General features: G+C 42.4%; 1 protein-coding gene across 11 annotated transcripts in view; it reads left to right on the forward strand.

Moving 5' to 3' along the window:
- The window catches only part of UNC80 (unc-80 homolog, NALCN channel complex subunit), a 135008-nt gene that overhangs the window by 21282 nt on the left and 100462 nt on the right, over positions 1-13264 (forward strand). For all 11 annotated transcript variants that reach the window (XM_038143434.1, XM_038143438.1, XM_038143435.1 and 8 more), the window contains exons 8-11: positions 4595-4856; positions 9482-9616; positions 10258-10480; positions 11507-11647. In XM_038143434.1, the coding sequence (XP_037999362.1) occupies positions 4595-4856; positions 9482-9616; positions 10258-10480; positions 11507-11647 (761 nt within the window). The remainder of the gene's footprint in view (positions 1-4594; positions 4857-9481; positions 9617-10257; positions 10481-11506; positions 11648-13264) is intronic.

The following is a 13264-nucleotide window of genomic DNA, read 5'->3' on the forward strand; positions in this document are numbered from 1 at the left end:
GATAGTCTAAAGATGTGTTTTGAGGGAATATTATTTCCATTCAGAGTTCTAGTCATTTAACCTGCTTTTCCCCTGCCTCATAGGTAGCATGTTCAAAAAAATATCCTAAACTTTATTTCACAGGGTGACAACCCCAGGCTTGAATCATATATTGCACTCTCTTCTTTGAACTTGAGGAAGTTCAGTCTGTAGACCTTGCATACAAGCCTTTTGGCTCCCATTTCCTTTTGCAGTAGGCAACCCAGATCTCATGACAGTTTTTTACAGATCAATAACATTCACAACCAGTTACTTATGCAATTTATACCTTACCTTATTTCAGTTTTTCCTTCAATATTTCTTGCAACTTGAATCTAATTAGGATTTTATAACCTCTTTCAGTTTTTCCTTCAATATTTCTTGCAACTTTAATCTAATTAGGATTTTATAACCTCTTTCCTCAATAAGTTTACATATTACAATCTGAATATTTCGCTGTTTTTCTCAAATATGCACAACAAAGTATAAAATTTATGCATGATGTAGCTTTCCTTTTACACACTGAATGTGGTGTTCTAAATTTCCTTCCCTTGTTTAAGCATAATTCCTGATTTTTCCAATATACCACCAGCTTACTTCCAAAACACCATAACCGTACCAAATACAGCACAAATTTAACAATTAGAGACAAATGGAGACTGGTTCAACACATATTAATTATAGGCCACAATACACTTTGGATCTTAAACATACAAACTTGACTGGTTGTTATCTCCATTAAGCCTTTTACCGAACATTTTTGACAATGACCTTAAAGGTCTCCTCTTATTTTTAGTAATTTTATTTTATTTTCAATTTTAATTGCTCAATTCTTTTTGTAAATTACCAGAATTCAAACTATTCCTCCGTAACACCTCATAGCTATTTTAAATGTCTCCAAAAGCTTTTAAAGCTTCTAAAGTTCCTTAAACCTCTCCAAGATTTCAAAAAAAACCTTCAGAAAAAAACTTCCAAAAAACTCCAGGAATAAGCCTTCTTTAAATTTGAACCCTGTATTAATCCCTCTTACGTAGTCTCCCTTTTCTAAACTCCACCAAAAGTTGTATACTATTTCCAGATGCGTGCACTCAGCTAGAAATACATACTCCTCAATACCACCTTCTCCACAAACCATCATCATGTACTTTTAAAACACTCTCTATAACCTCCATTTAACTTTTCCAGATCATCTCCTAATTTCACCAAACACAAAATCATTATAACCCTCATAATTTTAAACCGTTCAGATATTTCCTCTGAAGCTTCTTCTATGGCCTCTCCCACAAACTTTTAAAAAGCTCTTGAAAATTAACCTTTTTATACATTTCCCAATTACTTGCTTTTGTTATTCTAAAAATCTTAATACACCCACAGTCTCTGAGAAAATGATTACACAAAACTTGGGTGTTCTGGTGCATGTTCCCCTAATGTTCTCTTAAAAGGTTTGATTTCTTTTTCTTTTCACTATACACTCCTTTAATTTTTACACTGCTTACAACATCTGCTTACAGCATCTTAGACATACCAGCAGTTATCTGATCTCCCCTCGATTGTGAAGGAGGCACGACTATAGTTTCTGCCACCCAGTCTGGATTTAACTTCTTATTAATATTACGAATCTGTACATTCACCAGTTTGATCTTACAGAAACTTACGGATTTAAACTGCAGGGAGAGGAAGATAAATTTGTTGGTATCTCTTTTTAGTATGATCTTGCCATCTTCTACTCCTCTCTCTTTAAAGAAAAAAAATCGTCCTGGGTCTCAGGACAAATTAAAACTCTATTTTACATCTGTACCTTTTGATTATAGTATCTCTGCAATTTTAAGAGATACACCCAACAGCTGCTGCGGCACGAAAAGCTTTTGTAATGCAAAAGCAGCAACTTACACCATTTTAAAGAGAGCACTTGAATACTTTTAAGCTTTTTATCGGTTGACTTGTTTACTATTTCCAGCCGAAATGCTCTGTTCATCTCAAAAACCTCGCTCCAGCCAATAACCCTATCCTTTAGTCAGTGTTTTGAAACAACTTCCCAACTGCAGTTTCAGCCCGCGCGTCTCCCGGCTGGTTCACCACGCCCTTGGGCACTTTTACATTTCTCCGGCTCGAGATATCTTTTCCCTCCCCTTCCCGCTGTGCCGCTCGCCAGCCCGGGCCGCACCCACGTCGCTTGTTTGCCCGAGGCAAACAACCAAGAGAAAAAAAAAGCCACAGCTTTACTTCTCAGGCGGGGGGGCTGCAAGCTGCCGCGCCTGCCTGCGCCGCTCCGATTCTAGCCCACTGTCTAGGCTTCACCGAGGCAGCCCTACTCGTTGCTCGCTCCTACACCCTCCTGCTGCTCTTTCTTAGTCCCATACTTACGTCGCCTATTAGGACTCGATTTCTTCTTGATCTTCTTTCCAGGGTTTATTTTTTGCTTAGAAACTAAAATTCCCTGTCCCACTGGCGTTACTAGTCTTACAGCGAATCGCCCTATAAGGTTTTCCTCGCCAGTGCTTAGGCTCTCAGACTCTTACCAGGGGGTTTCACCGTGAAGCCCTCCCCCAGGGTTTGGATACGCTCCTTCCCAAACCCTCCCGTGACCAATCTCCTGGACTCCCCGCTGTGTCCTGGAGTTGACGTGTGTGTGTGTGTGTGTGTGTGTGTCACTCGCTTCCCCGTTGCCCGACCCCTTCCCTCGCTGGAGAGGGGAACAGTCGTCGGGTCCCCACTCACGTCGTGATAAAATCACGTCTCACACACCCACGCTCAGTCACCCTCACTCAACCATGCAGTACTTATGACTCCTTTTCCCGCGTCGATCTCTTCGTGCACATAGACCTTTTACAAGTGAAAACAACTGTCCGCGGCTTGGAGACATTATTCTCCAAGATACTGAGAGCTCTTATAACGGGCCTGTCCTATCCCTAAGTCGTGGCTTTTTGTTTTTAGTGTTCTGAATCTAATTGGTCTTTTAGAGTCTCCCCGAGCCAGCGGGACCGCCAAGCGCTCGGGCTTGGCGAGGCGCCTCCCTGCTGGGACGGAGCTTCTCCAAAGATCCGCATTAAATCACTGCGGCGGTCACCATTTGTTGTAAATGTAGTTGCCAATTAAATCGAGTCAATAATTTGCGAGAGCCAAATTACGATAAAATAACAAAATATAAATTTTATTTCGCGTTCGAATGACAAAAGCTGGGTCAGCCACTAATCGATCATACAGAGTCTAGCCCGGGACTAGGCTCTGGGTGACACACGTACCCAGCTCTGAGCCCCTGTATGCGTCAGAGTGGTCGTGGCACACCATAGCCGTGTCCGAGTCCAGTTCTTATACTCTTTTTCTCGCCGCAGGCCAGGATGTCCTTTGTCCTTTCCTTAATCAAGTGAGTCCCAAAGCTTTTCCTGTCTCGGGATCAAGCTATCAGATGGAAGACGGTCCAGTTCTCGATGTCTCAGGAATAATTCATTGGCTTCTTGTCTCCTGCTAGACAGAGCTTGAGAGCCGCACTTACAATACACAAAACCCGTGTCCGGGAAGATGTACAAGTTAAACAGTTCTTTACTGGTAGTCCTTTGCATGTTAAGGGATTTCTCAGAAACTGACTATAGGCTTGAACGGATTACCATCGGATCCGTCATCTCCTCTGGCTGTCTGTAGCCAGGTGTGCCACTAATGGCCAACTCTTTACTTAGTTAAAATTTCTGAAATCCTGTGCTGCTCCCCCTTCTTCACATGTAAATGTAGTCAGGCTATGTGTGGTATGTGTATGACAACAGGTTTCCCAACCCCTGAAAGCCACTTTTCCTTAGCTTTTGGGAACTTGCCTGGGCAAGCCTCCTGTGATAGTAAGATATACCCTAATTTTTCATAACCAACCTTAACTTATTCTATTATTTTCCACATCTATAACTATATTACATTCATCATATCATGTATTTTCTCATGAATTTTGACACATTTATAACACTTAAAAATCTGAACTTTGTAGAGTCTCATTTTTGAAGCTCACTACAGATGTCTTGCTTTTGTGTGAACTAATTTCTGCAGTACTTGTGGAATTCCATATTAAAATCCATCAGGAAATTAATAGGGCAATAAAATTATAGTGAGGGCTTAAAAGGATGCTTTTCTCTAGAGCACCTCAGCAACAAATCACCATAATTGTGAATTTTATTTATATAGGAATCAATTTAATTAGCTTAAAAGGTTAACTAACTTTGCTGCCTTGCCTGTTTTTTCTTAAGTGATGCCTGATATGTGCAAACATAAACCATTCCTAAATATGTATTACTGGTATCAGAACTGGAGATGCTCAGGGGTTGTCTGTTTCCTGGTGAACAAATTACTCAGCACAGGTAATGGAGGCTTATCTTCAGATCCCAGTTTAAGAAAGCATCCCTATCCAAGAAAACACTTAACAGCATGTACTGGAGTCCTCTGGGCATCTGAAAGCTAAATATCCACTTAGGTGCCTTCAATAATGCTTTCCTCAGTTAGGTACCTTAATCCCAAAGGACTTTATGCAGAGAGCTGAGTATCTAAGAAGGCCTGAGGAATCTGAGGACTAACATTTCTACTCTGCTTTTTGGAACAGGGTGTCCTTGGTGATTCCCCCGTGCCAGAAGTCTCGCTATGCCACGTACTTCGACGTGGCCGTGCTTCGCTGCCTGCTGCAGCCGCACTGGTCTGAGGAGGGCACGCAGTGGTCACTGATGTACTACCTGCAGAGGCTGAGGCACATGCTGCAGGAGAAACCAGAGAAGCCACCTGAGCCTGAGGTTACGCCTTTGCCAAGGCCCCGCAGCAGCTCCATGGTGGCTGCTGCACCCTCTCTGGTGAACACTCACAAAACCCAGGTGAGTGGTTGCTGTTGGAAAGAAAATAAATGCTGTTGTGGTGATGCTGTGAAGTGGTTGCTGAACAGGTAGTGATGGGCGCAATCCCAATGTCGGATACCTGCGTTGATTCAGAAAGAGACCCTGAGAACATTGAGTGCTTTGAAGGCAGAACCTGATGCAGAGGGTCAGAGCTGGTGACTGCTGAAAGCTGGAGTGTTGATTTGGGATAATTCATCTAGGGTGAGCTGGGATAACATTACTTTTTAATGTGGGAATGTACTAATGCAGTTATCAGAAGAAATGGTTACCAGTGCCTTTGCATTACAGTCGAATGGTCAGGACCCACTGAGCTTCCCTGGTGTACTCCCTCACATGAGAGAAAAGGAACTGTGTTCAGTACAGCACTGCACACTTCAGACAAACACTTGTGTTAAAGTATTGAATTAGGCTTGGCAAAAAATGCCAGTGAGCAAAAACTCTCCATGTTGTTACTTCTACTGTTATGTTTACATACCTTCTCTATTTGCAAAAAGATAGTCTTAGTAGAGAAACTGTCCTAATAGGTGTCAAGTCTTGCTCCCTGTTTGTTGGACAATGAACCCTGTACTCCTGTCCTTGGTGCAGTCTTTGTGTTTAAGCTTAAGAATTTTTTTTATTTTGTGTTGTTCACCTGCTCCAGGGATAAAAAGGGAATGTTGTTGCAATTTCAGTTCATCTACTTGTGGATTTGTGCTACTTTTAGGTTGTGCCCTTTTTTTCCTGTCATGTGCAGCAAATACTGATTTATTTAGTTGATGGAACGGCCTTACAAAATTTAGCAGAGATTCTGTTTTTGCCATCTGATTTTATGACACACTCAAATAAAAGACCTGTCTATTTTGCTATCAAGTGTCTTTTTTTGAGTTGAAAATCTCAGAATTCTTGGTGTTCTTCCTAAAATTGCTGCTTTTGGGGCCCTGACAGATTTTGACTGGAAGGAAAGTGAAATATCTTTTTTCTAGTAGACCCCAGATGCTCAAAATCCAGAAGACAAGCAAAAACAATATAAATATTACTACTGTTAGTTTTAGATTTCAAGACTTTATAGACATTCTTACCATTATTATGAGAGCTGCTGGTTCCTTGTGGTTCTACGGGCTCAGCAGCAGCAGTATTGTTGTGTTATACTTCAGTGTAATTTCTATAATATGATTAATCCCTGTAAAAGCTTGACATAGCTCCATTAAGACCAGGTGATAAGAATTACTATTCAATCTTAATCTGCCTGTGCTTGGAGACTTTGTAGAATTGCTGTGTGTGGAAAAAAAACCCCCTCCTTAATATCATCTCCTGGAGGGGAAATTGAAATACATTGCTGTTGATGTGTTTCACTGTTTCCATGCACGTACTGCCCCTTTGCTCTGGCTCATAACAACCTGGTTGTTTTGCATATTTGCAAGTTTAGCTCCCAGTGCAACAGGGAGGGCAGTCAGTGGTTTGCAGAGGCACTATGAATGAGATTGTCTTCCATGGGCACTGGCTGCGCTAGTGTTGCCCTGGTTCTTCTTCCATTCACAGGCTTGGCTAGGTCTTGCTTTTCTAGGCTGTTTCCCTTGCAGAAGACTCCCTTGCTCTTCTCTAATATTGTTCTGTTAAATCCATTTGGCAATTCCACTGGGTACATTGTGGCTGCTAATATGAGGACTCTGTCCAGGGCATGCTTCTCTCCAAGGCTGAGTTTGAGTGCTTTTGATGACCTCTGTGTCAGACCAGAGAATTTTTGCCGTACTTCATCAAAATAGAATCCCGTTCCATGGTTCCAATTTGTTAAACAGAGCAGCTGTGATGGAGGAAGTGAAATGGTCTTCCAGGCAGCAAAACTTTCAACTCATACCCCCCTTCTTTGCAACTTTGAGGACTGAAACCGGTGCAACCACAGAAGCAGCTGGGATCTGGTTCATCCCAGCCAACTGTAGGAAGTTTACTGCTATTCTTACATAAGTCTCACCAAACAAGGCTCTCTAGTTCAAAGCAGAGAATGCCACCTCCCAAAGGCTGGGATTTGTCCTTTCTGTTAACACAAGGGGTTGTATGCTGAGGCTTCTCAAGCTTGTCTGACACAGGGTTATGCTTAAAGCCTGTTTTTTTTCAGTCTAGACCTGAAATTCCTAACACAGTGTCATCATTTCTACTCAAAGGTGATCAATAACTTCTCAAAAACATTGACACTCTGTGTTTCAGCAGGAAAGATATAAAGGGGCAAGCAAAAACTGAGTGAAGAAAAACACATCTGCCTGCAAATCCCATCATGGAGCAGTAGATTTTTGTGGCAAATCAACATTGTTTCTGTTGTTTTGCAATTTATCAGAATGACTGATAAACTGATGATCCTGCACCTCCCTGAGCCTCAGCAATGGAGTCACCATCCCTGGATGTGTTTAAGAAAAGACTGGATGTGGCACTCGGTGCCATGGTTTAGTTAAGGTGTCAGGGAACAGGTTGAACTCTATGATCTTGAAGGTCTCTTCCAACCTCGTATGATTCTGTGATAAAGGAAACCTGTGTGGCACTTGTATGCAGTGAATTCACTATTAGGGCAGGTGTAGGACGTGGAGCCTTCAGGCATTCACAAGCTGCTACAGTCTTGCACTTCCTTTGCAGGGGGAAGAGACAAAACTTAAATTAATCATTGCGCCAGTGCAGCTGTAGTGCTCACTGCAATGCTGATGGAATGCCAAGAGTCTCAAGTGTGACATCCTGAGAGCTGAGAGAAGTGCTAATGAGCTGGTGCACATACAGTCATGCAGGAGGAAGACAATAGGAACAACAAAATCTAGAGGAGCAGCCCCCAAACCCAAACTATTTTGCTGTCTTATCCATATTCAGCTTATGGTAATTGCCATGTGGTCTACTGCATAGAATAGCCATGTGTTTAATCACTCTTCAACAGGATTGATTCATTAAAATGCATTGTGTACCACACTGTAGATTTAAAGTAATTCTGTAATTTGCTTCTCTGGTGGTGTTTGATTGATACCTACTCTGTGCAGATATCAAAGCTGGGACTGTGTCTGTGTGTTTGCGTGGTTTGTGTTTCAGTAGGCCCTCCTGTCTTTTGATGATCATAAACCACCTACCAAACACTGACTTAGTAACCAATGGACAAACATACTTAATCCAAAATAATTTCATACAATGTTTTATAGGCAGAAGGAGCCAGAGAGCTATAAAGGCTAAGAAAAAAGCTATATGGAGTACTTGCTGGCCTCACTGTTGAGAGCAGCTAGGGTTGAATCCTGATTTACTGTGTATTGGATTTTCTATGTGACTCCTCTGAATCTTTAATCATACATGCGAAGTGGTAGATAAGCATACCTTTGTACTACAAACAGTGGTGAGGAGGAGACTTGCTGCCGTGTGTCTCCTACATTCTTGTCCTGACAAAATTAAGAGGGAGGATTCAAGGGTAGTCTTTGATTAGCCTGAAGAGTCTCTGAAAAATGTGTGACCCCCAATATTTGATACTGCAAACACTGTAACTGGTGTTAGACTTCAGCTGCAAAGGCTTCACCGGGTTCTTCTGGACCTTGTTGAGTATAAAACTGCACATTTGTGTGCTGCAGAAGCTGGCTCTGCCATTTGCAGTCTGTCTAGGCAGAATTTAAACCTGTCATAGTGGTCACTTCGTCTATCCCTGACATATGGCTACCTCTGCATTGAAAGCAAAAAGGTATTTTAACATGACCTGCTTTTTCAGCTGAATATTTCTGGCAGGACAGCAAAGAAAAAAGAGCATTCAATTGGAAAAAAGCTGGTATTTAGGCAGAAGAAAATTACCCTGAGGGAGTTTGGTCAGGTCAGCTGCACAAACATCTCGTGGAAGGTTGGCATTAGATCTTTATTGAGAGCAGATGGCTGGAAGCTGAGTTTGTGCCAATTTCCTTCTTTGCAGCAGGCAGGTATGGCATGTGTTGTTTGATGCAGAGGTGAGGTGAGTGAGCTCTACTGCAGCTGGGGTGAGTGAGCCTCATGGTTTTTGCTAGTGTGGGACATTCTGTGATATAGGAAGGGGGGAAGTTTCATATGAAAAATGATGGACAGGGAGCCCTGTTATTGTAAGCAAAGGATGTTTACTGATTTAAAAGTCTTAGATTTCTTTGGTGAGTCAATAAATTTTCTGAAAGTTAGGTTTCTTGAAGAGTTGCTTATTTGCAGTTTATTTCCAAAATATGTATTTAAAAGTGTATGTTATTAAGGGCATAGATCTTAAATGAAACACTTTGCAAAGGGTAACCATTATGATTGCTCATGGATGTAAACCAAGATCTCAAGGACATCATCAGTTACTTAGAGTCATACCTGGGATCACAATCAAACATGTTCTTCCATGCCACCAGACCAGGCTGACAGCAATGCCTGAGGCTTTCCACGGTGCGCTCTACTTTTTTCCTTTGGTGACTGAAAGGTTAGACAAAGTAAATAATTCTGGAAGTTTGTGAATTTTGATTCATTTATTTTTCTTTAAATGTGTAAATGTTTTTGTGTCATGAATTGGAGGTCTTTTTCTTCTACAGTGCTCCTATGATATTCTAGGAAGTAGCTCCTTTTTCAAAGCTGGTTATCCTCTGTTTCTCCTTGTGCTTGTCTTCTTTTGGGAACTGCAGGATCTTACAATAAAATGTAATGAGGAAGAAAAGTCACTAAGCACAGAGGCATTTTCCAAGGTTTCAATGACCAACTTGCGTAGACCAGCAGTTCCAGATCTCTCCACAGACCTGGGGATGAACATCTTCAAAAAGGTGAGTGAAAGAAAACCGCATTTTAATTTACCTATGATTCAGCACCTCAGTGTCTTCCTAAGTAGCTGCTGAAGGTCTGCTTGGACTATGTATTTGTGAGGTCTGCTTGGAATATATATTCATGCCCTATGTGAGATCATCATCTCTTTTCAGTGGAGTTGATTGTTAACTGTATGTTATTATATTGGTTTTTATATCCACATCCCAGTCATAATACTGAAGTCTGTATTCAAGAAATTGTCCTGATGAAACTGCATGAGAGGAGGCTACTCAGACAGTGCTGAATTTTAGGTTCCAGTGCTCACTGTAATTCCAGCTAATTTAATGAGTTCTGATTTTTTTTTTTTAACCTCGTCTTAGCTCTGGGTTTCCAACCATCCATTCCATGCTCAAGGTCAAAGAATGTCATAAAATTATCCAAGGGCATCCATCCCAGCCTCGGGCAGGACTGAAATCCTTCAAATGCTCACAGGATCCCAGCATGCAATTACATTCTGCCATGGGAAATGGCCGAGATAAAATGCTCAGAGTGCAAAGTTATACTTGGGCAAATCTATCTGTGTTATCTTTTTCCCTGAAGTGGTTGCTCTCCATGCCTCAAAGCTTCTTAACTGCTCCTGTATCTGCTGCTCTTGCTGCAGTTCAAGAGCCGCAAAGAGGACAGGGAGCGCGAGCGCAAAGGGTCGATTCCGTTCCACCACACCGGGAAGAAGCGACAGAGAAGGATGGGGGTGCCCTTCCTGCTCCACGAGGATCACTTGGATGTCTCCCCCACTCGCAGCACCTTCTCCTTTGGCAGCTTCTCTGGAATTGGAGAGGACCGGCGTGGCATGGAGAGAGGAGGGTGGCCAACCACCATATTAGGTGAAGTATTGCTGTGTCTGCCCCAGGCTCCATGCCGCTCCTGTCGGGAACATTCGGAGAACAGCAGGGGCTGTTCCTTCATCCAGTCCTTTTGTCACCCTGTGCTCCTGGTTCTCTTTGCATTGCGCATCTGTTGGTAACTGCTCACAGCAGACCTTGAACGACTTATGCTCCAGTTCACTTTTTCTCTGAAAACTTCTTTACTGGAATAATAGCTATTGTGGGAGCCTGTAGTGATCTCTGTTCCACTTGAATACCCTTTTTCCTGTGTGGTAGCAAGCACTGCACAAGCATTGCATCTTCAGATAGATTCAAAGAATTTTTGCATTTCTTTAAAAGAGAAATCTTTGCAGAGGTAGCAGTATCATTATTATGACAATTATTACAATTATGACAACACTATGACAATTGTTAGCAGCAGTGTCATTAGTATCATTAACAGTGCCGTCAGTATGCCAAAAAAGTTCTATTCACAGTTTTCCTGGAGTGCCTATTGGATAGAATATAAATAGGATATTTTCTTAGTAAGGCTTGTACTGTTTTGATATTGCAGAGGTAGAGTGTTTGAACCTAAAAATTCACTACTTCAAGTTTGTAAGTTCATTAAACAGTATTTTTTGTATCCTTGAAGAATTTCCTTTACCTTAGCACTCCTCATTCTAATATACTTATTTTTGGGGGCAAGGGGAGAAGAAACTAAATTCCTCTAGTATGCCACAAAGGGTGGAGTCATACAGTGCTGACCAGCTTATTTTCTTGAAGGTGCTGGTGGTTAAGAATGCAGGCGTCAGCTAAATCAGTATGTGCTGAGGGGATGAAGAGCCTTGCAGAGAGTTTGGACCATTTTGTCTCTATGTCAATGAACCCACATGAGGGATCCCACCATAATCTTTGGTTCTGCTTCACAGCGTGATGGAAAACCTTGATTTGTACAGACTCCAATCCTTTAATTTTTAACTACAGCTGCTGTCTCCAGCCACCCCTCAGGTAGCTAAACAAAATCTCCATTTCTTGTTGTTGCCCTAGGGAAGTTTACCAGGAGGGGAAGCTCTGACACAGCGACGGAGATGGAGGGGCTGAGCGCCCGGCACTCGCACTCCCATCACACGCTGGTCTCTGAATTGCCAGACCCCTCCAACAGCCATGGAGACAACACAGTCAAAGAAGGTAAATTTAACACATCAGGACAGGTGTTTCACTGAAATATCAACCCCAAAAAGTAGAAGATAGAATTACTGTTTCTACATATATGTGACTAATTGATTTTTCCTTTTTAGTTTCCATATCTCTTGAGGGTTTTGGGGTTTTTTTGTACTATGAAGAAAAATGTTTCAAACTATTCATGTTTATCTGGAGCAGCTGTTAAAACAATTGGTGGCCATCAGCAGGGAGAAGGCATGGTTTGAGGTTTTCTTGCCTTACCACAAGACAAAAGTGTGAACAGAAACTTGGTATTGCTATCTTTAATGGTTTCACGGCGAATTTTGTGATATTTAATGCCTCTGTGCAGTCAACAGCTGCTGGATTTTGCTGGAAATCACAAGATTTTTTTATTTAATTCTCCTCATTCCAGTTGGAGGTCTGGCCTGAAATTTACTGAAAGTCTCCCTGAGGCCCCTGTGTCTTGGAGGCCTCTGGAGAAATGGCAATACCAGTGTGACTGCAATGGCAGAGACAATAGATGGGACTTCTGATAGGGCGGAATCCTTCTCTTGTCTCTGCCTGGGCTGAACACAGGGATTTAAGGGACAGGGGCAATGGCACAGGTCCCTGCCTGGTGCAGTGGGCACATCTGGGCACATCTCATCTGTGGCTGCCCCACCTTCCTGGGTGCAGGATGGGTGTGGGGCTCTGCTGGTGGAGATGAACGAGGACCTGGTTCATCCACCCTGGAGGTGTGGCAGAGGTTAAGCTGGCCCATGTCCTGTTGTCAAAACTGCTGCTGTAAAGAAAACAAGATGGGTCACTGTCAGAGGAGGCTTCCTTCTTAAGGAACAGGAAGACCAATATGGAGATCCAACCCATTTCTTAGAGAATTCTACTGCCTCCCTGGGGCCCAGGTTAAAGATGAGAAGAGAAAGCTTTCTGTTATCCATTATTGATTTTCCTGGTAGGTAGCAATGAAATTACAAGTAGTCCCAGGGTAATCAAGAGAGACTTCAGGGTTTTGGGATGACTGGTTAAGGTAAGAGAGACAAAAATAGTGTTCTCCTGTATCCTTCCAGTCATAGGAAATGATGGGGGGGGGGAGCAGGAAGAGCCAGAAGATCTGGCTCTGTGCCTGATTGGCAGGATTTTGGGGGTTTTGATCATGGGTTGGTTTACATGACATCAGGCCTGTTGGTGACAGGCTACTCTTGATCCAAAGTGGGAAAAGGGTCTTTCCACAGGAGTTATCAAGGCTCACTGAATGAGCTTTAAACTGGAATTGAGGAGGGGAAGATGGTCGGTCTTGATAATCTGAGAGGTCTTTTCCAACCTGAATTATTCTGTGTTTCTGTGTAGGATTTGGGTATGGGTTTTTGTTACCCATTTTGAAACGAACTAAGCAAAAAATCAGTGAAACAAAAAATCTGCCCTTGGATACTCCTCAAATTTGGTCGCTCAGGATCAAAATACCCTAGTGCAATCTTTATTATCTTCACAATACAAATTTCAGTGAATGCGATGAAAAAGTCACAGTTGCCAGAAAGAAATTCTCTGATACAAGCAGCTAATTCCTGCCCTGATCCTTGACCAAATTGTGGCCTAGTTCACAGTCCTGCTGTTGGCCTTAGAATGTTT

Source organism: Motacilla alba, chromosome 7 (assembly GCF_015832195.1).
Source record: "Motacilla alba alba isolate MOTALB_02 chromosome 7, Motacilla_alba_V1.0_pri, whole genome shotgun sequence".
NCBI lineage: Eukaryota > Metazoa > Chordata > Aves > Passeriformes > Motacillidae > Motacilla > Motacilla alba.